At 42.3% G+C, this 25,344-nt stretch overlaps 1 protein-coding gene across 1 annotated transcript; it reads left to right on the forward strand.

Annotated features, from left to right (window-relative positions):
- Positions 1-213: 213 nt before the first annotated feature.
- On the forward strand, positions 214-966 carry LOC129684480 (sperm motility kinase-like; the record flags this gene model as incomplete). Its single annotated transcript, XM_055617637.1, is given in 2 exon segments — positions 214-826; positions 829-966. Coding segments are annotated over 2 exon segments (751 nt in total), but the record flags the coding sequence as incomplete, so codon positions are not given.
- Positions 967-25,344: the final 24,378 nt, after the last annotated feature.

Below are 25,344 nucleotides of genomic sequence, written 5' to 3' on the forward strand. Positions count from 1 at the left end.
TTTCACTGTGACCTTCTGTCTAAGGCCCATCAGCTGGCCCTGAAGGACTCTCAGTCAGGGCACAGATAGTTGTATCATGTTTAGATTTAGTGTATGTGTGTGGTGTATGTAAGTGTAGATCTTTTGGATATAGGAATTCATAGCTATAAACACTTTCCTTGGGCCTGATTTTAACTCTGTCAACTTTCTCATTGAAAGTTTGGTTCTGGCCATATGAAGGAGGGCCTGACTCTGAAGCAGGACATGGAGGCCTGCTCCTCTGTGGAGGACCCCTTCACCACCCACTACAAAATGATGAGGGCTTTGGGCCACGGACACTTTCCAGAGGTCAACCTGGCCTTCTGTGTGCCCACAGTGACCCGTGTGGCTGTAAAAACTCTTAGAGATAAGTACACCTCCATTATTGTCAGTGAAATCAGCGTCATGAAATCTCTTAACCGTCCTAACATAATCAAGCTGTTTCACATGGTTAAGAGGGAAGAGATCACCTACCTGGTGATGGGGCATGCCTCAGAGGGAGAGCTGCTGTGGCGCATCCTAGAACTGGGGTTTTTACAGGAGAGCGAGGCTCAAAGGATATTTACCCAGATTGTACATGCAGTGAGTTATTGCCGTGACAATCATGTTGTCCACAGAGACATCAACGCCACGAATATCCTCATGGACTGCAGGGGGAACGCCAAGCTGATCCATTTTAGCTTCACTGTCAAAGTCACTCCTGGGCAGAAACTGCGGGGTTTCTGCGGCACTCTATCCTATTGTGCCCCAGAACTCTTTGCAGGGGACGCTTACCCCATGTGGTGTTTAGGTGTGTTCCTCTTCCTCATGTGGCCGGGCACTTCCCTTTCTGAGCTTACTCTTTTGTGGACTTGAAGAAGGAGATCACCTCAGGCAACTTTAGAATTCCTCACCATGTTTCCATCAATATTTTCAATGTCTCGATCTATAACTCAGGCTGGAATGAAAGTCAGTGTTGCCCAGCTGACTTTTACTTGCTGTGGATTCTGCTGGCTGAGTTCCTCCTTAGGTGCACTATAACATTGAGCATTTGTGTTTTAGTCGGGGTCTCTTCTATCCCAGGCAGGCCACTTTGTAGCCAAAGATGACCTTGAGCAGGATCCTCACCCTCCTATCTCTAATTCCTCAATGTAGAAATTCTAGGCTTGAGTCACTCTGCCCTGTCAAGTATCAGAAGTTCAAGGTCAGTGTAGGCAAAAGTGAGTTCCTGGCTGAGTGGAATTCAGAAAAACCATATGCAAAACCTAAACATTTTGAACTATCTGATCTGAACACTGTGGATGGGGAGATGGGTGAATGGGTAAAGTGTCACAGTGCAAAGAAAGGACCTTCTGAAAACCAGACATGGCAGCACCGTGTTTCATCTTAGGTCTGCTGGTGAAGAGAGGCAGATGTGGGACCTTGCTAGCCTAAGATCAGTGAGATAACCTGTCTCAAAAATTATGGTGGGAAAGCACTATTCCTGGTCTATACATATGATTAATGTGTGAGGGCAGACAGACAGACAGGTGCATGTGCGCACACACACACACACACACACACACACACACACACACACCTACCTCTATGGTCTTGCATGTATCATGCACAAATACACACCTTATACCAGTATCTAGAGTTTTCCAACCTTTCCTTACTCTTTTTTCCTTACGACTGATTGTCTAAACTTTATACTCATGTCTTTTTGTTTTTCTTTTGCCAAAGCACATGACTTAATTGCCACAGTGAACTACCAGTTTCTTCTAGTGATGGATCCTTTCATTTTCTTCCCTCCTATTTTTTTGACTCAGCTTTCTGTATCAAGTCCAGGCTGCCAAGGACTGGTGATCCTCCTGCCCTTAGCCAATGGACTTTAGGTAGTATAACTGTGCACTAGATTCTGTGGGTTTTTAAAATCATCTATGTACCTGTGGATGACCTTCAACTTTCAATTCTGTTGTCTCTACCTACCAAATGTAGGGGTTACAGGATTTACTAACCACGCCTGATTTATTTGATCCTGGGGGACAAACCCAGTGCTTCCGGCATGCTGGGCAAGAGCTGTCCCAATGGAGTAGGTGCACCTGTAGGTCACCCTAGCCTGGGACTCTCCATGTAGCCGAAAGACCTTGAATTCTTGATCCTCCTGCTTCTGCATTCCTTCTCTGGAATTACAGATCTATACCACTGACCCTGTGTTTTCTTTCTTTCTCTCTTTTTTTTCTAGATTATCTGTGTTTTCTACTAAGAGTATTTACAAGTAATATAAACAAGCTCTAGCTGGACTTCTTCTGAAGCTGGTGAGCTGTGAGCTCCATGGGAGAGAGAGAAAGGATGCTGTCCCAATCCCATGCCATGTCAAGAAAACTCAGGTCAGTATGCCTCAGTTTTCAGGACTATCACCTGTGTAGCCAGGTGGCTCTGAAGGTGTGCTCTGAGTAGCATCCCTCAAGTTTACCTCATCTAACTCTTCTATGTAGCACCATGGGACAGAAAGGAAGACAGAAGCCATGTCCAGACATGCAGCTGACAAAACCAGGAAGATGAAGCCTCATCCCTACTGTTTAAAGATATTCTCTCCTCACCCCTTGGATGATCATGTCCCCCCTCACATTTAGCCAGTTCTAGGGAGTTTGTGGATTTTTGTTAAGACTAGATGTCAGAGCTAGGGTGCCTGTAATCCTTAGTTCAAGACCAGCCTGGCTTAGAGTGAGCAGTAGTGTAGCTTTGGAGCACTGTGAGACTCCATCTCTCAAACAAAAAGTAAATAACAGGACTAGTGCTGCAGCTCAGTGTGCCTAGCATGTAGGAAGCTCTGAGTTTTTGTCCAGCAAAAAATAAAATCAGGTGATGCATGCCCAGAATTCTAGGACTATAGGGTGGAGATAAGAGGATCAGGCAGTCAAGAACATCTTCCAAGACAGAGTTTGAGGTCAGTCTAGGATGCATGGCCACTCTATTGTAGAAACAAACATTATCACCACCCAAATCTTAATGTCCAAATCTTAGAAACAAGTGACAAGGTGGTTCATAGCAATGACATATTCTTCAAGAATCAAAGGAGAGAAGAAAGCTGGCCATCCAGATGTGCAGTAATTGTTTCTTGTGACTTATACCTGGAATTGACCTGAGCATTGATTTCCTACCCTGAGCTCAGCAGTGAGGAGCTGTTAAGTAAGTACTCCCTGCTGTCCCTGTGGGAGGCAGTGGGGAGGAAGGTTTGGAGAGCATGGAGTCCCCACCTGTGCCAATGAGGAGGGCAGGAAGGCTGCTTGGCTCTGCAATCAGTCTGAAACTCTGAGGTTATACTTCCCCCTTCTGGTGGTTCTATACCAGCAGTGTGTCAGTGCATCTGGTTTGTGGGGACCCCTGCTTCAATTCATGCCAAAAAGTTCCGTGAATCTAAAATTATTATTTTTTTGTTTTTTTGAGACAGGGTTTCTCTCTTTAGCCCTGAATATTCTAGAACTCACTCTGTACACCAGAACTCACCAAGATCCCATTCCTATGCTTCCTGATTAAAAGCATGTGCCATCACAGCCTAGCAAGAGGTGTATCTCAACCTCCATGGCCTTGAGAATTTCTGTGTCCGAAACTGTGACTATGAACTGTGCCTGTGAACTGACATTTGAGACTGAACATATGTTTGAGCATACAGGTGCATGTATACAAGGTCACACATGAAGTAGATATACTGATAAAGAAGCTTTAAGTCAGCCAAAGGCCCCAGGTAGCCCTTTGGAAGGCCTACCGAAGGCTGCTCTTCTAAGGATGCCGGGTGGTTGAAGTGAGCGGCAATGCCAAGCCTGGGTGAATCTTATTGCTGCTGAGTAGATTCCAACTGTGGGCTGACAAGCTGATCCCAGCTTTGTGGGTCACCTGGATATCTGACCTCTATGCAGCATGGGGCTAGGCATCTCTCAGAAACCAAGGCAGATGGCCCTGCACTAGGGAGAAAAGAAGGCCACCTGGATAGATTCCAGTAGCCTTCCCCACCCCTCAATCATTGTAATATGTCTTCTAGGATGGAAATTAAAACATTTATAAATTGGCTTACATTTTTGTTTTGAGACAGGGATTTTTATGCACATCTCTGTGTTGCCTGGGTGGCTAGGATTATAGGTGTGCTATTGTAGTGAGAATTTTTGTTTCTTAAAATACCCAGTTATGTTCTGTGAATATTTTTGTTTTAATCCAAGGTGTGGGATTTGGGGCTGACTCAGATTCCCCACAGCTGCTAGCTATGATTTGTCTCATACTCTAGGAGGGGCATGGTTCTGCCAGCTCTGTGTTGCCACACTTTTTATCTCCACTCCAATCTTTCCAATACCCCAACACCAGGTAGGAGAGGTTAGAGTCATTGGGTTCCTTGTGTAAGTCCAATTTTCGTTTTAGGCTATCTTCACGTTCTTTAGTTCTGCAGCCAGGAGCAGCAGGGGGAGCACCATAATTCTTCCTTGGAACTGCCCTTCTCTCTCTGGGCACTGGCATTTTTTTTCTCTAGAGTCTTCGGAAATTAAACTATCTGCAGCTGGCAAAGAGCCCGTCTCAGAGCACACATGAGGCAAACAGTGGACACTCTGAATAGGCTCCATACCCCACACCTGAGGTTTAAACAAAAACATAACATGACTGAACTACCCACTACGGCTGGAGACAGATTCCATCTGAAATTCTGGGGCCTCTTGAGAAGCGAATAAATGTGAGAGCCCCAGGACGGTCTGTGATGGCTGCTGCTCCTCCTATTGCTGCCCCTGCTCCTGCTGTGCCGGTCCCCCGCTGTGGCTGATTGATTGCTGGATTGGTAAATTCTTGGTTGCTGGTTGGAGATACTCTAATGATGATGATTGTAGTTGGCCCAAGAAACTCATTGTTGCTAATCAGTAGGAATAGTTTAAAGAGATCTATACCCCTCTTTCCTCTCTAGCCTTTCTTGCCTACCTAGTGTTGTGGGGGTTGGGAAGAACTATGCTGGAGAAAGGTAGTAGATGCAAGAATCCAGTAAAGTAGCCAAAAAGTCCCAGCTACAAAGTGTGGTGAGGCAAAATAGGAAACTTGGTGGAAATGATGACAAGGGAAGAAGTGATGACTATGATTTCAAGATGGCATCAAAAAAGTTTATGGTGGCTGCTGCTGCTGGGTTCTCTCCTGATTTGGTCCCAGAGGGGATTTTTAAAATTTTTTTCTTATTTTTTAAAAGGACTGTGGGAGAATGGAGAATGGTTGAGCAGTTTGAAAAAAACTGCAAGTGGGAATGAAGGGGTCTGAGAAACAAACAAACAAACAAACAAACAAACAAACAAACAAAAATGTATGAAAGCCAGAAGGGTCACCCTATTCTGTCATTTCTGAAAGGGTTGCAGAATTGGCTATGAAACTGGAAAGGTTATGGGTAGAGGTGGAAATGCATGGAAAGCAAATAGTACCCAAAAAAGGGAGAAGGTGACTGAAAAAGAGCAGGAGCGTCCAGCAGAATGAAAGCGGGAGACAAGCCTGTGTAGATGGCAGATCTTAGTCCTGCCTAGTACCCCACACTTTCGGTTTCAAGTCCATGAAACTCCTAGGTGGGGTGGTGTTGGCTTTGATTTTAAAAGCCTTCTTTATTTTTAGATTCCTTATATCTCTTTCTTCCTTCTACACCCAATTTCTTCCAACACCCCAACACAAGGTAGGAGAAAAAGAAGCTTAATGGAGAGAGAGACTTAGTTCTCTTAAGCTACTTCCTGCTGGTTAGGGTCATGGGGTTCCTAAACACCTTTACCTCTTTGCCAACCCACCCAGCTTAGGAAGGAGAGAAAGAAGGTTAATAGGGATGGGGGATGTGGACCTCTTTAGTTGTAGTTTCTTCAAGGTGATTCTACTCTTTGTTGTCAGCAGTTCAGTCAAACAGCAAACAGCAACAACAAACAAGAACCAACAGCAAACAGCAAAAAGCAGCAACAGCCCTCAGCCCTCAGCCCTCAGCGGTGGGTGTGGGGTTGGGGGTACAGGGTGGGGAGTTAGGGGGGAGGGCGGGATCTGCAGAGCTAAGGGCAGCAAAGATAGGCACAGCAACTTTGAAGCATTCTCTTAAAGGTTTCCCTCTAATAACATCTTGATGTGAGATGAAGCAAAGCAAACAAAGCTTAGTATTCTGTGTCCATGGGCTCCTATTTCTACCTTCTTAAAGTCCACACCAGGATGTTTTTCAGGGGCCCAAACCAATCCCCCCACACCCCCACTCACAAGACAGTTTCCTGTTGACAAGGATCACACACCCTCTCACAAAGCTATTTATCAGCTGACAAAGAGCATGCTATCAGCAATGGACAAAGCATTCTTACATCCCACAGTAGGGACTACAACAAAAACCTGTCCACACACACAACCAAGATTGGCACTAGAGGGTGGGAAGCAGGGTGTAAGACTGGGAGGAGAGGGAGGTTGTGCAGAGTGACAGGGTTAAAGAAAAACAGCCAGTTTTGAGAGAAAGGTTAATCTTGAGCTAGAAGAGGGGTGGCCTGGGATTACAAAAATCACCATCAGTTTTCCCAGTGATTGTACAGCACATGCATGCTAATGGTGATTTTCAGGACTATGACGAGATAACGTGGTGTTCTCTAGAAATGAGAGATCTGAGGTGTCTTAAAGGCTATTATTTCTTACAGAATGCATTCTTCTTATGTTAAACAGGGAGTAAATAGCTAGACTATCGAAAATAGATATTCCCAAGACTGGAAAGGTCTGGTAACAGCTGTCAGCAGTTATAGAGACTGGTCAATGGTTACAATGGTTAAGGTGACAAATGGAGGAAGGCGAATAAAAGATCCTGTATGCACACAAACACCCTGTCTCAAAACAACAAAAAGTCAACAGAGAAAGCTCTATAAACAGAGCCAGGGGAATGAATATTGTTAAGATCAACTGCCTGGTGAATGGTGACTGCTGCTCCCCCTGTTGCTGCTGGTTCCTGCTGCTGCTTTTGCTATTGCTGGATTGCTGGACTGCTCTTTGCTGGTATTCTGAAGATGAAGATTGGACTTGCCTCAAGGAACTGGATGCCTTGTAAAAGAAGTTTTCGGTTCTTTGTAAACTCAGTGAGGTTATGTAAATATGATTTTTTATTATTGTTTATTATTGTTAGTTACATTTTATTAACTCTGTATCTCAGCTGTATACCACTCTCTTATTCCCTCCCAATCCCACGCTCCCTCCCTCAGCTTCTCCCTGCCCCTTTCCAAGTCCACTGATTGGGGAGGACCTCCTCCCCTTTCGTCTGGCCCTGTTTTATCAGGTATCTTCAGGGCTGGCTGTAAAGTCCTCCTCTGTGGCCTAGCAGGACTGCTCCTCCCTTGGGGGGTGGGGAGGTCAAAGAGCTGCCATTGAGTTCCTGTCAGAGATAGTCCCTGTTCCCCTTACTATGGGAAACCAATTGGTTATTGAGCTACCACGAGCTTCGTCTGCGCAAAGGTTCTAGGTTATATCCATACATGGTCCTTGGTTGGAGAAACAGTTTCAGAAAAAACCCCTGTGTCCAGATATATTTGGTCCTTCTGGGGCTCCTATCCTTTCTACGTCATACTAACTCCCCTTATGCTGAAGGTTTGGTTATGAGACTTGTATATATTTTGAAACGCTGCCTGGTACAGTCTTTCAGATGCCATCTGCGGTGGACTCCTGTCATACGTCCAATGCACATCTCATTTGTCTTTCTAAGTGAGGACTGATCGTCTTACCCCGTGTCTGCTTTCTTGTTTATCTTCTTTAGGTGTATAGACTTCATTATGTTTATCATATTTTGTAGGTCTATATAAGCAAGTATATACCATGTTTGTCTTTCTTCTTCTGGGATACTTCACTCTAGATCCCACCATTTGCCTGCAAATTTCATGATTTCTTCATATTTGATTGCTGAGTAGTATTCCATTGTGTAAAAATACCACAATTTCTGTATCCATTCCTCCATTGATGGACATCTGGGTTGTTTCCAGGTTCTGGCTATTACAAATAAAGCTGCTACAAATATGGTTGAGCAAATGTCTTTGCTGTGTACTTGAGTAAATTTTGGGTATATACCTAGCAGTGGTATAACTGGGTCTTGAGGAAGCACTATTCCTAATTGTCTGAGTACGCGCCAGATTGACTTCCAAAGTGGTTGTACCAGTTTACATTCCCACCAGCAATGGAGGAGGGTTGCTCTTTCTCCACAACCTCTCCAGCATGTGTTGCCACTTGAGTTTTTCATTTTGGCCATTCTGATGGGTGTAAGGTGAAATCTCAGAGTCGTTTTGATTTGCATTTCCCTAATGGCTAATGAAGTTGAGCATTTCTTTAAGTGTTTTTCTGCCATTCGATATTCCTCTATCGAGAATTCTCTGTTTAGCTCTGTTCCCCATTTTTTAATGGGATTACTTGGTTTGTTGCTTTTCTGCTTCTTTAGTTCTTTATATATACTGGATATTAGCCCTCTGTCAGATAAAGGGTTGGTGAAGATTCTTTCCCAATCTGTAGGCATTTGTTTTGTTTTGATGACGGTGTCCTTTGCTTTACAGAAGCTTTTCAGCTTCATGAGGTCCCACTTATTGATTTTTGCTCTTAGAGCCTGTGCTGTTGGTGTTCTGTTCAGGAAGGTGTCTCCTGTGCCAATGAGTTTTAGGCTGTTCCCCACTTTTTTTTCTAACCAATTTAATGTGTCTGGTTTTATGTTGAGGTCTTTGATCCACTTGGACTTTAGTTTTGTGCAGGGTGATAAATATGGATCTATTTTCATTTTTCTGCATATAGACATCCAGTTAGACCAGCACCATTTGTTGAAGATGCTGTCTTTTTTCCATTGAATGGTTTTGGCTGCTTTGTCAAAAATCGAGTATTCATAGGTGTGTGGGTTTATTTCTGGGTCTTCTATTCAGTTCCATTGATCCTCCTTTCTGTTTCTATGCCAGTACCATGCAGTTTTTATTTCTGTTGGCATGTAGTACAGCTTGAAATCGGGGATGGAGATACCTCCAGATGATCTGTTGTGCAGGATCGTTTTGGAGATTCTGGGTTTTTTGTTTCTCCATGTGAAGCTGAGAATTTTTTTTTCAAGGTCTGTAAAGAATTGAGTTGGTATTTTGACGAAAATTGCATTGAATCTGTAGATTGCTTTTGGCAGGATGGCCATTTTCACAATGTTAATCCTACCAATCCATGAGCACGGGAGATCTTTCCATCTTCTGAGATCTTCTTCAGTTTCTTTCTTCAGAGACTTGAACTTTTTCTCAAACAGGCCTTTCACTTGCTTGGTTAGTGTCACCCCAAGGTACTTTATGTTATTAGTGGCTATTGTAAAGGGTGTTGTTTCCCTTATTTCTTTGTCGGTCCTTTTGTCTTTGGTATACAGGAGGGCTTCTGATTTTTTTTTTTGAGTTGATTTTGTATCCTGCCACTTTGCTGAAGGTGTTTATCAGCTGGAGGAGTTCTCTGGTTGAATTTTTGGGGTCGCTCATGTATAATATCACATCATCTGCGAATAGTGACACTTTGACCTCTTCCTTTCCGATTTGTATCCCCTTGATCTTTTTTAGTTGTCTTATTGCTCTGGCTAGGACTTCAAGTACTATGTTGAAGATGTATGGAGAGAGTGGGCAGCCTTGTCTTGTCCCTGATTTCAGTGGGATTGATTTAAGTTTCTCTGCATTGAGTTTGATGTTGGCTAGAGGCTTGCTGTATATTGCCTTTACTATGTTTAGGTATGTGCCTTGTATACCTGATCTCTCCAAGACTTTAAACATGAATGGGTGTTGGACTTTGTCAAATGCTTTTTTGGCATCTAAGAAGATGATCATGTGGTTTTTCTTCTTCAATTTGTTTATGTGGTGGATTACATTGATGGATTTCCGTATGTTGAACCACCCTTGCATGCCTGGAATGAGCCCTCCTTGGTCATGGTGGATGATATCTTTGATGTGTTCTTGCATTCAGTTTGCAAGTATTTTATTGAGTATTTTTGCATCAATGTTCATTAGAGAGATAGGTCTGAAGTTCTCTTTTTTTGTTGGGTCTTTTTGTGATTTAGGTATCAAGGTGACTGTGGCTTCATAGAATGAGTTTGGTAATGTTCCTTTTGTTTCTATTTTGTGGAATAGTTTGGAGAAAATTGGAGTTAGCACTTCTTTGAAGGTCTGGTAGAATTCTGCACTGAATCCATCTGGCCCAGGACTTTTTTTTGGAAGGGAGACTGTTGATGACTGCTTTTATTTCCTTGGCGGGGGGATAGGACTATTCAATCTTTCTACCTGATCTTGACTTAATTTTGGTAAATGGAATCTATCAAGAAAATTGTCCATTTCTTTTAGATTTTCAAATTTTGTGACATATAGGCTTTTGTAGTACGACCTAATGATTGTTTGGATTTCCTCAGTGTCTGTAGTTATGTCCCCCTTTTCATTTCTGATTTTGCTGATTTGGATAGCTTCTCTCTGTCTTTTAGTTAGTTTGGCTAAAGGTTTGTCTTATCTTGTTGATTTTTTCAAAGAACCAGCTCTTGGTTTCATTGATTCTTTGAATAGTTTTATTTGTTTCTAGTTGATTGATTTCTGCCCTGAGTTTGATTATTTCCAGCCATCTGCTCCTCTTGGGTGCATTTGCTTCTTTTTTTCTGTAGGGCTTTCAGTTGGGCCATTAAGTTGCTTGTATGAGATGTCACAAATGTTTTCTTGAAGGCACTTAGTGCTATGAATTTTCCTCTGAGCACTGCTTTCATTGTGTCCCATAAATTAGGGTATGTTGTATCTTCATTGTCATTGAATTCTAGGAAGTCTTTAATTTCCTTCTTTATTTCTTCCTTAACCCAGCTATCATTGAGCAGCAAGTTGTTCAGTTTCTATGTGTTTGTAGGCTTTTTTCTAATTCCATTTTTGTTGATGTCCAGCTTTATTCCATGGTGGTCAGATAGAATACAGGGGATTATTTCAATCTTCTTGTATCTGTTGAGGCTTGCTTTGTGACCAACTATATGGTCTATTTTGGAGAAGGTTCCATGAGGTGCTGAAAAGAAGGTATACTCTTTTGCATTTGGGTGGAAAGTTCTGTAGACATCTATTAGGTCCATTTGATTTAGGACCTCTGTAAGTGCCTTTATTTCCTTATTAGGCTTCTGTCTAGATGATCTGTCCCTTGGTGAAAGTGGGGTGTTGAAGTCTCCCACTATCAAGGTGTTGGGATCAATGTGTGATTTAAGTTTTAGTAATGTTTTGTTTATGAATGTAGGTGCTCTTGTATTTGGGGCATAGATGTTCAGAATTGTGATGTCCTCCTGGTGGATTTTTCCTTTGATGAGAATGTAATGTCCCTCCTCATCTTTTTTGATTAATTTTGGTTGAAAGTCTATTTTATTAGATATTAGGATAGCTACCCCAGCTTATTTTCTGGGTCTGCAGTCTTGAAAGACATTTTTCCAGCCCTTTACTCTGAGGTAGTGTTGCAGAGGTGCGTTTCTTGGATGCAGCAGAATGTTGGATCCTGTTTCCTCAACCATTCTGTTCGTCTGTGTCTTTTTATTGGTGAGTTGAGTCCATTGATGTTGATAGATGATAGTGACCAATAAATGTTAGTTTCTTTTGTATTGGAATTGGTGGTCTTACTGTGTTTCATTGCTTGTTTTCTTTTCATTTTTGTTGGGATATTATCTGTATGCCATGTTTTCTTGGGTGAAGTTGTTTTTATTGGATTGGAGTTTTCCTTCTCTATCTTCTGTAGGGCTGGTTTGCTGTGTAGATATTGCATAAATTTAGTTTTGTCATGGAATATTTTGTTTTCTCCATCTATGTTGATTGAAAGCTTTGCAGGGTATAGTTGTCTGGGTTGACATTTGTTATCTCTTAGAGTCTCCATGACACTTGCCCAGGCCCTTCTGGCTTTCATAGTTTCTGATGAGAAGTCTGGTGTGATTCTGATAGGTCTACCTTCATATGTTACTTGGCCTTTTTCCCTTTCTGCTTTTAATATCTTTTCTTTGTTCTGTAGATTTAGTGTTTTGACTATGATGTGACGTGATGTGTTTCTTTTCTGGTCTAGTCTATTTGGTGTTCTGTAGGCCTCTTGTGTATTTATGGACATCTCTTTCTTTAAGTTGGGAAAATTTTCTTCTATGATTTTCTTGAAAATATTTTCTGGACCTTGGATCCTGGAGTCTTCTTTTTCATCAATTCCTATTATTCTTAGATTTCGTCTTTTCATGGCATCCTTGATTTCTTGGATATTTTGTGTTTGGGACTTTTCTGATTTTACTTTTTCTTTGAGAGAAGTATCAATTTCTGCTAGTGTATCTTCAGCTCTAGAGATTCTTTCATCCATCTCTTGTATTCTGTTGGTGATGCTTACCTTTTTGGTTCCTGATCTTTTCTCCAAGTTCTCCAGCTCAAGGGTTTTCTCAGTTTGTGTTTTCTTTATTGAAACTAATTCTGTTTTCATGCCTTGCACCATTTTCTTCATATGTTTGAATGTGGATTCCTGTCTCTCTATGATGGTCTCTATTTTTTTTTGTTCATTTCCTTTCTATATGCCACTCACTTTATCTCTACTTGTGTCTCTATTTGTTTGGCTATGTTTGCCTGTGTTTCTTTAAGAATTTTGTCTATTTCTTCTTTCTTTACCTCCAATTGACTGGCCAAGTCTTTGAAAGATTTGTTCCTTTTCTCTTTAACTGACTGAATTTGTTTGTTTCCTCTTTATGAGTCTCAAATAGTTGGGTAAGCTTAGCTTTAAAGTCATTTTCCTGTGCTTCTGATGAATTGGAGTATCCATCAATTTTGGGGGTTGCTGGTGAAGTCATGATTTCCTGATTTATGTTGGAAGTGTTCTTTCACTTACCCCTGGCCATTGGCTTATCTGAAACCTTCCCTGTTTGTTTTTGGGTTCTGCAGTTCAGACTGGTACTGTTTCTCTCTGGCATCTGGAGAGTTCTTCAGGAAGCTGAGAGAGGTCCATGTCCTCAGCATGTGCTGAGGACTAGCTGTACCTGTGGGAGAAAAGTACACAGGCACAAACGGGGCAAATATATTTGTGTGTGTGTGTGTAAGTGTGCGTGGAAGTGTGTCTTGGGGGAAAGAGTGATAGTGTTGAACCCTTGAGTGTGTGGGAGGGGCTCTGCACTGTATATGTCGCAGGCGCTAGTGATGGTCGTGGCTCAATTTCTGGCATTAACTGCCTTTACTCCTCCATTGGACCCACAGAGCAGGAACTTCAATGTCCCAAGTGCCCCTCTGTTTCCCAAAGTGGGTATGTGGGTGGGAGGGGTTCGATGCCTGGCTTCTGTTTTAGAAGGACCCTGGATCTGGGGCTCTGCAGATTCTCAAGGTTGCACTCACTGTCAGGCAGGTCACTTGGCAGGGATCGAGGTATCTGGGCTCTCTGCTCTCTGGTTTGGCCCTGCTTGTTTGATGTGCTCCGCCAGCTCAGTGCTGCTACCACTGCCAGGTTAGGAGGTCCCACTGCAGCTGGAGACTGGGATGCTAGTCCAGATGTTTTCTGGTAAGACCTGGGGGCCCTCCACTGAACTCTCTAAGCCTGGGAGGCCCAGCACCTGGTGTGCTTAGCTTGTATGGCGGGTCTGCTTGGCTTTGGTGGGCATATAGCATAATATCTGTCGCTGAGGGATTGGGCGGGCCGTGCAGTCAGTGTCTGAGTGACCCTGCAGGGCCAGTATGTTGGCTAGCAGACCCGGGACTCTGGGATGATGGTGCGGCGAGTCTGGACCCCCAGTGCAGGGGCCTCAATGTCACAAGTGACCCTCTGTTTCCAACAGTGGGTGTGTGGGTGGGGACTGATGCCTGGCTTCTGCTTTAGAAGGGGTGTGGATCTGGGGCTCTGCAGACACGCAACGGCATACTCACTCTCAAGGTGGTCACATCAGCAGGGATCGGGGTAACCAGACTCTCTGTTTCTGGTTTGGCCCTGGTTAGTCTTAAACTGGAGGGCTGATGTGCCCCGCCAGCTCAGTGCTGCTTCACTTCCAAGTTAGGAAGTTCCACTGTAACTGGAGACTAGGTTGCTAGTCCAGATGCTTTCTGGGAAGTCCTGGGGTCTCTCCATTGTGCTCTCCAAGCTTGGGAGGCCCAGCGCCTGGTGTGCTTAGCTTGTATGGCGTTTCTGCCTGGTTTTGGTGAGTATATGGAGTATTCTCTGTTCCTGTGTGATTGGGCAGGTTGTACCGTCAGTGATGGCGATCCTGCAGAGCCAGTATGGTGGCTATCGGCCCGGGACTTTGGGAGGATGGTGCTGCCGTGTGGGTCTGGGACTCCAAGACTGGTACCGCTGGCAGTTGCTGCTAAAGGGCTAGGAGCGCTGCAGACCCCAGGCAGTTAGATCTCTGGTGAGAATCTCGATGAGTCCGCTGTGCCAAGGAGGAGGGAGGTCTCATGCGATGTTCCCTGTTGTTTAGAAAGCCTCACCGTTGTTTTCCTGGGTTCAGAGGTCCTTCCACTCACCAACTCAGGCGTTCAGCTCTTCCACATCTCAGAAGCTGTGTGTGCTAGTCGCCATCTTCTGTAAATATGATTTTGTTTTAATTCCAGGTATGGGATTTTAGTTGGGCTTTAGTTTGTCCACAGCTGATAACTGTCATGTACAGGGCATTATCTTTGACAGCTGGTAATGGCGTGCCTCATACACCATGGAGAGTGGAGGGCTAAGAAAGTTTTGGAGTTCGTGTCAGCTGTGCTAGAAGCTGGTCAACAGTTACAATGGTTATCATGGTGGAGGAACCATGTTATAAAAATAGAACAACAAAACATAACAAGGATAATAAATGCTGTTAAATATCAATTGCTTGGTGAAGGGCGTTATGCTGACTTACAAGAACAAATCCAATCTGACAATGTAGTAATTGAACAATGTCATGCTTGGGACATGGCTGGGGAGCCTGGCGAAACATTCACTACATTTACTACGGCAGTTCGAGGCCTTGGAGAAGCCTGCACTGACTTCTTACAGAGATTGGGTTTACCTATAAATAGAGCTGTACCCGATCCTGAGACCAGACAGATGTTTCTACAGATCATGGCGTATGATAATATGCAAACACTGAATGTAAGAGAGTACTTAGATCATTAAAAGCATGAGCAGCCCCACTAGATGAATGAATAAGAGAGACAACTGGTACTGGCTCTCAGGAGCATCATGCCACTATCACAGGACAAGCCGTAGGTGAAAGGCTCAGAAAACAAATTCACCATTTGGCTATTTTTGTAGAAATAGTAAGGCTAGAAACCTCCAGGCTCAAAGTGGCAGGTGTGCTAACTTGGAGCAATGGTAATTTAACTTAGAGCCTTGCACAAGCAGCTTCTGGCTGCAATGTTCAAATGCCCAGATTCCCCAGAATTTGTAGGCATTGTAAAGAAGGGAAAGCATTGGAGTAATGAGTGCACATCTAAATGGGATTTAGAATGTGACCTCTTGCCACCATTAAATGAATGGAGGGGCCTGTCAGCTCGAGGCCCTGGAGCAAAAAATACGAGCTGTTCTCCTTTGATCAGCCAGGAGGTGACAAGCAGACAGGAAGCTCAAAAGTCAATATTGCTGATCTTACCGAACACATCTGGGCTTTGGATCTGGCCACAGATATATCTCTTACACTATCCCCCAAAATTCCATGTTATAAAATAACCACTGTTGTTTGTGGTCCTTTGCCTTCAGAGACTGTAGGGATGATCTTGGGAAGAAGTGGATTATCCTCTCAAGGATTTATTGTACATCTAGGTATTGTAGATGGTGATTGCAAGGAAAAAATTAAAATTATGGCCTATGTAAAAAAAAAAAAAGGAGATGCAAATTAATGCAGGGGATAGAATTGCTCAGCTGTTACTATTTTCTTATGTTAAGGACAAAACCACTCCAGCAGAAAGAACAGGGCCATTTGGGAATACTTGGAAAATGTGTGTTCTGATCAACAGTGGCTAATGATCTGAGACCCAGATTAATGATACAAATGAATGGTGTTGAATGAAAGGTTTGTGAGACACAGGAGCTGATGTCAGTATCCTTTCCCCAATGTCTTGGAATCCAAAATGGCCACTTCAGAAGGTTTACATACAGTTTATAGGAATGGGTAAATTATCTCAAATAAGACACAGCGTACGGTGGATTAAATCTGTGGGACCAGAAAGACGAAAAGGAAAGTTGAGACCCTTTGTCACTGACACACAATGGGGTACAATAATGGGGAACTCAAATTAATATTCCTGCAATCCCAGAGACAGCCAATGATGAAATTATGGGTGAAATGTTATATGCTCCTGGGAATGTAAAATGAATGTGTGATGAAGAACAATAAAAAAAAATTCTCTATCACTCAGCGACAAGCCAAAGAAATAATATTAAAAAAAATGTCCTACATATAACCAAACTCCATTACCTGCTGGAAGTAACCCTAGGGGTACCGAAAGAAGTGAAATCTGGCAGATGGATATGTTTCATTTTGTAGAATTTGGAAAACAAAGGTATATACACTACAATAGAATACATATTCGGGCTTTAGTGGGCAGCTGCTTTAGGTGCTGAAAAGGCTGGTTGTGTAATTACATGGTTATTGGAAATAATGGAAAATTTGGGGATACCTGCACAAATTAAGACTGATAATGCTCCTTATATGTATCCAGTAAGATGAAGTAAATCTTTGCATGTTATAAAATAAAGCACATTAGTGCCATGTTCCCATCTCGACATGCCATGTATCTACAGAGAATAAAAAAAAATTGATTACCAACAAAACTTATAAAGATTAGATTTGACAGGGGAAGATTTCCTATTAGCTGAGACATGAACTAGTTTGCATGATAAAGTAATCTTATTGGCCACCTGGTCCTAATGATGCAGAAATATACCTGTAACATTAGTTTTAAAAGTTTGCTTATTTTCAAAGCAAAAGAACAATTAACAATGAAGATAAAGCAAGTATCCCAGATGATTCAGCCTTACAGACTGTCTCAGTTCCTGTTTCCTCAAGAATCTACATTCAAGTCAAATTTAAAAAGGGCTAGCCTAAATGATTGATCCCACAGAGAGTAGATAGAAAACACAGACTAGACTGAAAACCCAGAGGGTGGATAGAAAACACAGAGACTAGACAGATACATAGAAAAAGATACAGCTAGCTTTCCAGTGGTTGGCCAATATCCTAAGGGTACTCAAAAAGATGTTTTTACCACCAGACAGCAAGAAATAAATTTACGAACATGATGCCCCCATTCCCAGAATTTGGAGTGGGTGCTTTTGGTTGTTTGGTGGGTTATGGATTGGTCATGGTAAAAATTAGAACCAGGGATCTCTTTTTCTCATATATACTTCTTTTCCTCTTATCTTTCTCTCTTAGCTAGTATTAGGGGAAAGAGGGGGAAAAGGGGAATGATAAAAGAAAAAGGGAAGATATAGGATTATAGGATAAAGGGCAGATTATTGAACCTACTAGTCTCAATTACATATTGATATGAATTATTGTTTATTGATAGAAATTTAAGACTGTTTGTTCAACTCTTGCTTAATGTATTTTACATATACAACTTATTTGACAATGTGAGGTAAATCTAGTCTTATAAACACTAACCTCTTCAGGATTATTGAAGATGCAAATTCATAGTTAAAAAGTCACCTATGATCTTAATTGTAGTCTTGTTAGACACCAGGTAATTGCTGAAAGAAGCTTTAATATCTTGTATATGTTTTCCAAGTATAGCAGATAGTACATAGCTAAAAACAAGCAACGTTGCTCTAATATGCTATAGATAGATAGATATAATGCAGTATATAATAGGTAAATAGATGGTTTTCAGACATTTCAGAGATCTACAGAATATGGCATTAAAAAAAGATACTGTAATAAAAGACTGACAGAGAGACACATCTTGCTCCTGGTAGCACCTCTTATCTACTTCAAAGAAGATGATGGGCATCAAAGAAACAAATGTGGCAAGATAGCCACTGGAGAAAAGGACTGTCCTTTAACTGCTGATAGCAGGCTGCTGAGCAAACTATGAACAAGCAGGTCACTGGAAAATTGACTGTTCAACTTAGCAGAGACTGAGTGGTCAGTCCTTCAAAATTCTCGCATCACAGAAAAGCCTGTCAGATATTCTGGAGTTATAGGCTGAAGACTGGATGGCAAGTGACAGAGAGAAACCTCTGGGGACTGTCCAGACAGTAAACTGTCTCTGTCATTTCTATAGCTATGGAAGTTGTTTGCTTCCTATATACTTAGGTAGTATTTCCTTCTAAGGTCTCTGATGGTTTGAAGACTACATAGTCATAGTCTTACTATAATTAAGTTTGGTTGTTTAGGAACTAAGACAATATTTTAGGTCTAAAATGATGTGTTAAGGTATAGATAAATGTTTTTATGTTGATAGATACAAAAGATGATAAGAAAGTGACTTAGGTACAGAACATAGGACTCACCATCATAGGATAGATAATGGAATATTTTTTCAAGGATGCAAAATACGAATGGAGTGGACATTGCAAATGTAACTCTTACCTGATAATTCTCATAAGTATTCTTGTTGTACATAGTTTATTAATGTTAGAGTAAAAGCCATTTTTAAACAAAAGGTGGTATATGAAATGAAAGTTTTTGGTTTTTTGTAAACTTAATTAATTTATATAAATATGTTTTTGTTTTAATCCCAAGTGTGGGATTTTAGTTGGGCTTTGGTTTGTCCACAGCCAACAGTTGTCAGGTGTGGGGAGTACCAGGCAGCTGGGAACAGCCTGTCACATGCAGCATGGAGAGCGGCCTGGGCTAGGGCTCTGAGGACATAAATGTGAGAGCCAGAGAGAGAAGGTGTGACATGTGGTGAGTGGAAGAGGTGTGGAGAGACCAGAGATGGACAGTGTGGCAGTTGGGAGCAGACAGATGGAGAGAAACACTTAGGGGCACAGTGGCTTGGAAGAGACTATTGACTGTGTTTGCTGTTATTGGAGATTGGTATATCCCCCAAAGACCCATCGACTATAGACAGCTGGGAGAAGTAAAGGGGTCTAGGCCTCCTTTCCCTACTATCCCACTCTCTTACCTAGGGTTGGGGTATTGGTAGAAAGGAGTTAGAGGCATAAGCACCCCAAAAAAATGAACACTACAATGCCCCTAATCAGCAGAATGTAGTTTAAAGAGGTCTACACCACTTTCCCCTGTAACATTCTTTTTGCCTACCTACTGCTGTGGGGGTTGGAAGGGATTGGGGTGGATAAGGGTGGTAGATAGAGGAAACCCAAATAAAGTAGCCAAAAGGCCTTGCTACATCCTATTATTTTCTGCTTCATGTGGGCCTATTGTTATTTAATGGTTTTGGTACAGGTTCTCATGTGTTTTACATCAGTATTGAACTTGCTATGTAGGAGAGGGTTGTAGTGTGATTTATTTTGTGTTCCTAGCCTTTTCAAAGACCCCCAGGTCCTAGTCAAACAGGCCTTTAAGAATTTTTAGCTGTTAGAAGTGTTTGACACTATGACCTTCACCATTGGTTGACCCTTGAATTTCTGGGAACAGGATAGGATGTAAAACTTTAGATGAAGCTTACAGGGGCAGGGCTAGCAGAATGAGAAGAGAAGGTAGTGTGTGGAGGAGACATTGTTAGGTGACAGCTGATCCAGGAGAATCTTAGCTGAGCAGATAGGCTAGAACAGTTGGTATAGCTTTCAAGTACTATTATTGGAAAAAAATGGGAGAAGGGATTCTTGAAGTAGACTTTGGGAGGAATATTTGAGGGACATGTTTGAAAGGGATAAGTTCTCAAAATGCATGGTGTTTTAACTGTGGAATGTATGGTCATTTGCAAAGAGTGTGACCAATCCACTAATGGTCTCAGATCTCAAAACGCTCTGTGCCTTAATTGTGGGAAATATGGTAATTTGCGACAAAATCTCTGAGGGCAATGTTTTTTCTAAGTATGAACCAGAAAGAAAGCCTAGGCTTCCAGGGGCATGCAGGCAATATGACAAGCGTTGCCACTGAAACAATGAGTGTAGGTCCAAGAGAGATGTCCCAGGCAATTTCTTGCCACTAGGAAACAAAAATGAGAGGTCTAGCTTGAGGCCCCCCAGCAAGAAGCACAAGCCATTTGCCTCATGTCATCCAGGAAATAACAAGCAGGGAGCAAAGTCTCAATTCAGTATTGAAGTATTGAAGATCTGCAGGCAGTGTTGCTCTAGACTTGGCCACTATGCTTCAACTACTGTAGTTTAGGGGCTTTTGTCCTGGGGGACAGTAGGAATGGCCTTTGGAAGAAGCAGCTTGACTTCCCAAGGATTCACTGTGCATCCAGAAATCTTTGAAAATCTTTGAAGATTTCAAGGGAGAAATTAAAATGATGACTTATGTAAAAAGAGATAATGCAATCTAACATAACTGATAGGATTCTTAGCTGTTACTAAGCTGTATCAAAGGCAAAGCTGCTCCAGGAGAAAGATCAAGAGGATTTGGAAGTACAGGAAGATGTTATTGTTAATGATCAGAGGCCAAAATTAAAGTTACAATGGAATGATACTGACATTGAAGATTTGGTGGATACGAGAGCTGATGTAGCTATCATTTCACAAAAATCTTGTAATTTAGAATGGTCACTTCAAAAGGTTTATACCTGCTTTCTAGGAATTGGAAAGTTATCTCAGATGAAACAAAGTGTGCTATAGATTAAATGTGTGGGACCAGAAGGTCAAATAGGAAAGCTAAGGCCTTATGTGGCTAACATAGCCATACATTTATGGGGATGAGACTTATTACAGCAGTGGGGAACTCAGATTAACATTCCCTCAATACCAGAGACAATCCCTTCAATAAGGGGAGAAATGGAAGATCTTTCTGCGGAAAGTATTGACAAACATCATCCAGAACAACCACAGACTGTATAGATTGTCCAAAACCATGACACAACAGGGACTGAGTTTCCAAAATTATCTAGGAGGCCACTGCTGAAATACCAACAGCCCTACCCTTAAAATGGTTGATAAGCCTGTGTGTGTAGATTCCTGGCCTGGAACTAAGGACAAATTATAGGCACTTGAACAACTGGTACAAGAGCAGCTGGAGGCTCAACATATAGAAGAGTCTGCCAGGCCATGGAATTTCCTTGTATTTGTTATATATATATTTATATAAAGAAATTGGGGAAATAGAGAATGTTAACAGATTTGAGAGCTATGAATAGAGTAATTCAACCAATGGGTTCATTACACCCTGGAATTCTTTTACTTTATTTTTTATTTTTATTTTTTTACCTAAGGCATGGCCTATAATAGTAATTGGTTTAAAAGACTGCTTTTCTACTATCCCCTTGCAACAGCAGGATAAGAAAAAATTTGCTTTCACTGTGCCTACTTATAATAATGCTCTACCTGTAAAAAGTTATCAGTGGAAACTTTTTCTACAAGGAATGTTAAATAGTCCAACTCTATGTCAGTATTTTGTGCAGCAACAACTAGAAATAGTTTTTAGGTAATTTTGTCAATCCATTCCATTATTTACCATGATATGATTGATTATCTTTTGGCTGATTATGAAGCAGATACTTTAAAGAAAATATTTGATGAAACAAAATGTGTTTGCCTTGTTGGGGTTTAAAAATTGCTGAAAAAAATCCAGAGAGGAGATTCTCTCCACTCTCTAGGTTATAAAATAAGTCAACAGAAAATTCATAATTGGGAAGCAATGACTTTTACCATGTCATCATTGACATCTTCATTGCCAGGAAATCATGACCATTATCATGGACAGCTATGTGGCTGGGACACCATGACTTTTTTCATGTACATCTCCATGGCTAGCACATCATGGCTGTTATGTTATCATGGACAGTTCCTTGGCTGGGACACCATGACTATTATCACGGACAGCTCCATGGCCAGGTCACCATGACTGTTATCTTGTTATTATGGACAGCTCCATGACTGGGAAATCACAACTGATATCATGTTATCATGGAGAGTTCCATGTCCAGGACACCATGACTGTTATGGACATCTCCATGGCTGGGACACCAGGATTGTTATATTATCATTGACAGATCCATGGCATGATTCCATGACTTACCATATTTTCATGGACAACTCCATGGCTGAAACACCATGACTATTATGTTATCATGCACAGCTGCATGGTCAGGACAACTTGACTGTTATCACAGACAGCTCCATATCTGGGACATTATGACTATTATCTTGTTATCATGGACAGCTGCATGGTCGGGACACCATGACTGTTACCATGGACAGCTCCACGGCCAGGACACCAAGACAATTATAATGGGTGGCTCCATGACTGGGACCCCATGAGTGTTATCCCATTATCATGGACAGCACAATATCTGGGACACCATGACTGTAATCATGTTAATATGGACAACTGCATGGTCGGGTCACTATGACTGTTATCATGGATGGATCCATGGTCTGAACTTCATAACTATTATCATGGACAGCCCCATGGTGTGACACCATGGCTGTAATTATGTTATCATGGACAGCTCCATATCTGGGACACCATGAGTGTTATCATGTTATCAAGGACAGATCCATGCCTTGGACAGAATGACTGTTATCACATTATTATGTACAACAACATGGCAGGCACACCATGACTGACATCATATTATCATGGACAGCTCCAGTGCCCAGATGCCATGACTGTTATCATATCATTGACAGCTCCATGGCTGGGACACAATGACTATTATCATGGATAGGGCTAGAGCTGGGTCACCATGAATACATGCATAGTTGCATGTATTATCATCATACAGAGATGATAATCCTGTACTCCCTCATGGCTGGGACACTTCGACAGCTATTATGGATGGCTCCATGGATGGGAACCTTGACTGCTATCATGTTTTCATGGATAACTCCAAGGCTGTGACACTATGACTGTTATCATGAACAACTCTATGTCCTAGACTCTGTGACTCTTATCATGGACAGCTCCATGGCTGGGACACCATAAAAGTCATCATGTAATCATGGAGAGCTCCATTGCCATGAATGTTATCATGTTGTTGTGGACAGCTCCTTGGCGGGACACCATGACTCTTATCATGGAGAGGTCCATGGCAGGGACACCATGACTTTTATCATGTTATCACAGATCACGCCATGGTTACGAAACTATGACTCTTATCATGGACAGCTCCTTGGCTGGGACACCATGACTGTTACCATGTTATCATGGAAAGCTCAAATTAGAGGGATATCATGAGTGTTATCATGTTATGGACACCTTCATGGTCAGAAAACCATGACAGATATCATGTTATCACGGACAGCTCAATGGCCAAAACACCATGAATGTTATCATGAACAGCTCCTTGGCTGGGACACCATCATGGATGGCTCCATGGCCTGGATTCAGTGACTGATATCATGGGCAGATCCATGGTTGGGATGTGATGACTGTTATCATGTGATCATAAACAGCTCCATGGCTGAAACACCATGACTGTTATCATATTTTCATGGAAGCTCCATGGTTGGGATGCCATGACTGTTATCATGTTCTCATGGACAGCTCCAGGGCTGGGATACCAGAAATGTTATGTAATGATGGAGAGCTCCATTGCTGACACATCATGAATGTTATCATGTTGTTGGGGATGGCTCCATGGCAGGGACACCATGACTGTTATCATGTTTCATGGAGAGCTCAATGGTTGGGAAATATGACTCAACATGAACAGCTACTTAGATGGGACACCATGACTGTTACACTGAACAGCTCCATGGCTTGGACTCTGAGACTATTATCAAGGATAGATCCATGGTTCAGAAACCATGACTGCCATCTAGTCATCATGGACAGATCCATGTCTGGGACACCATAACTGTTATTAAGGATAACTCCATAGCTGGACACCATGACTGCTATCAAGGACAGCTTCGTGGCAGGGACACCATGACTGTTGCCATGTTATCATGGACAGATCCTGGCATGACACACTGACTGTTACCATGTTATCATGGATGGCTCCTTGGTCAGTACACCATGAGTGTTATGATGTTATCATGGTCAGCTCAATGGCTGGGAAAACAAGAATGATATCATGTTTTCATGGACAGTTCCATGGCTGGGACGTCATGACTTTTATCATGGACAGCCGCATGATGTAACACCATGAGTGTTATCATGGACAGCTCCATGGCCAGGACACAATGGCTGTCATCATGATTTCATGGACATCTCTATGATGGGACATCATGATTGTTATCATGGACATGTCCAAGGATGGGACTCGATGACTATTACCATGTTATTATTGACAGCTCCATTGCTGGGACAGCATGACTGTTATCATGGACAGTTCCATGGCTGGGACACCATGACTGTTATTATAGACAGCTCTATTGCTGTCATCGTATTATCATGGACAGCTTCAAGGCTGGGACACCCATACTGTTATCATGGAAAGCTCTATGGCTGGGAGAGCATGACTGTTATCCTGGACAGCATCATGGCCAAGTCACCATGACTGCTTCATGGACAGCCCCATGGCTGGGACAGCATGAATGTTATCATGTTATCATGGACAGATTCATGGCTGGTACCACATGACTGTTATCATGTCCTCAAGGACAGCTCCATAGATAGGACATCTTCACTGTTATCATGTTATCATGGACAGATTCATGGCTGGTACCCCATGACTGTTACCATGTTATCAAGCACAGCTCCATGGTGGGGACACCATGACTGTTAAGATGCATAGCTCCATGGTCAGGACTCCATGAGTGTTATCACGGACATCTCCATAGTTGGGACAGCATGACTTTTATCATGGACAGTTCCATGCCTAAGACACAGTGACTGTTACCATATTTTCATGGACACATCTATAATAGGGACCCCATGACTGTTATCATGTTATCATTGACAGCTCCATGGCTGGGACACCATGGTTGTTATCATGGCAACTCCATTGCCGGCACACCATGACTGATATCATGTTTTCATGGACAGCTTCACAGCTGAAACACCATGACTGTTATCATGTATAGCTCCATGGGCAGGACACCAAGATGGTTATTATGTTATCATTGACAGCTGCATGGTCAGGAAACCATCAATATTATTATGGATGGCCCCATGGCCTGGACTACATGATTGTTTTCATGGGCAGATCCATGGCAGGGACACCATGACTGTTATCATGGACAGCTCCATGGCCATGACAACATGACTCTTATCCTGATAGCAAGGGCAACTAAATGGCTGGCACTCCATGACTGCCATCATCTTAACATGGACATTCCCTTGGCTGTGACACCATGATTGTTATCATAGACAACTGCATGGCAGAGACACCATGACTTTTATCATGTTGTCATGGACAGCTCTATGGCTGGGACACCATG

This window comes from Psammomys obesus, unplaced genomic scaffold, assembly GCF_907164565.1.
Source record: "Psammomys obesus unplaced genomic scaffold, mPsaObe1.curated_primary_1811, whole genome shotgun sequence".
In the NCBI taxonomy this organism is placed as follows: domain Eukaryota; kingdom Metazoa; phylum Chordata; class Mammalia; order Rodentia; family Muridae; genus Psammomys; species Psammomys obesus.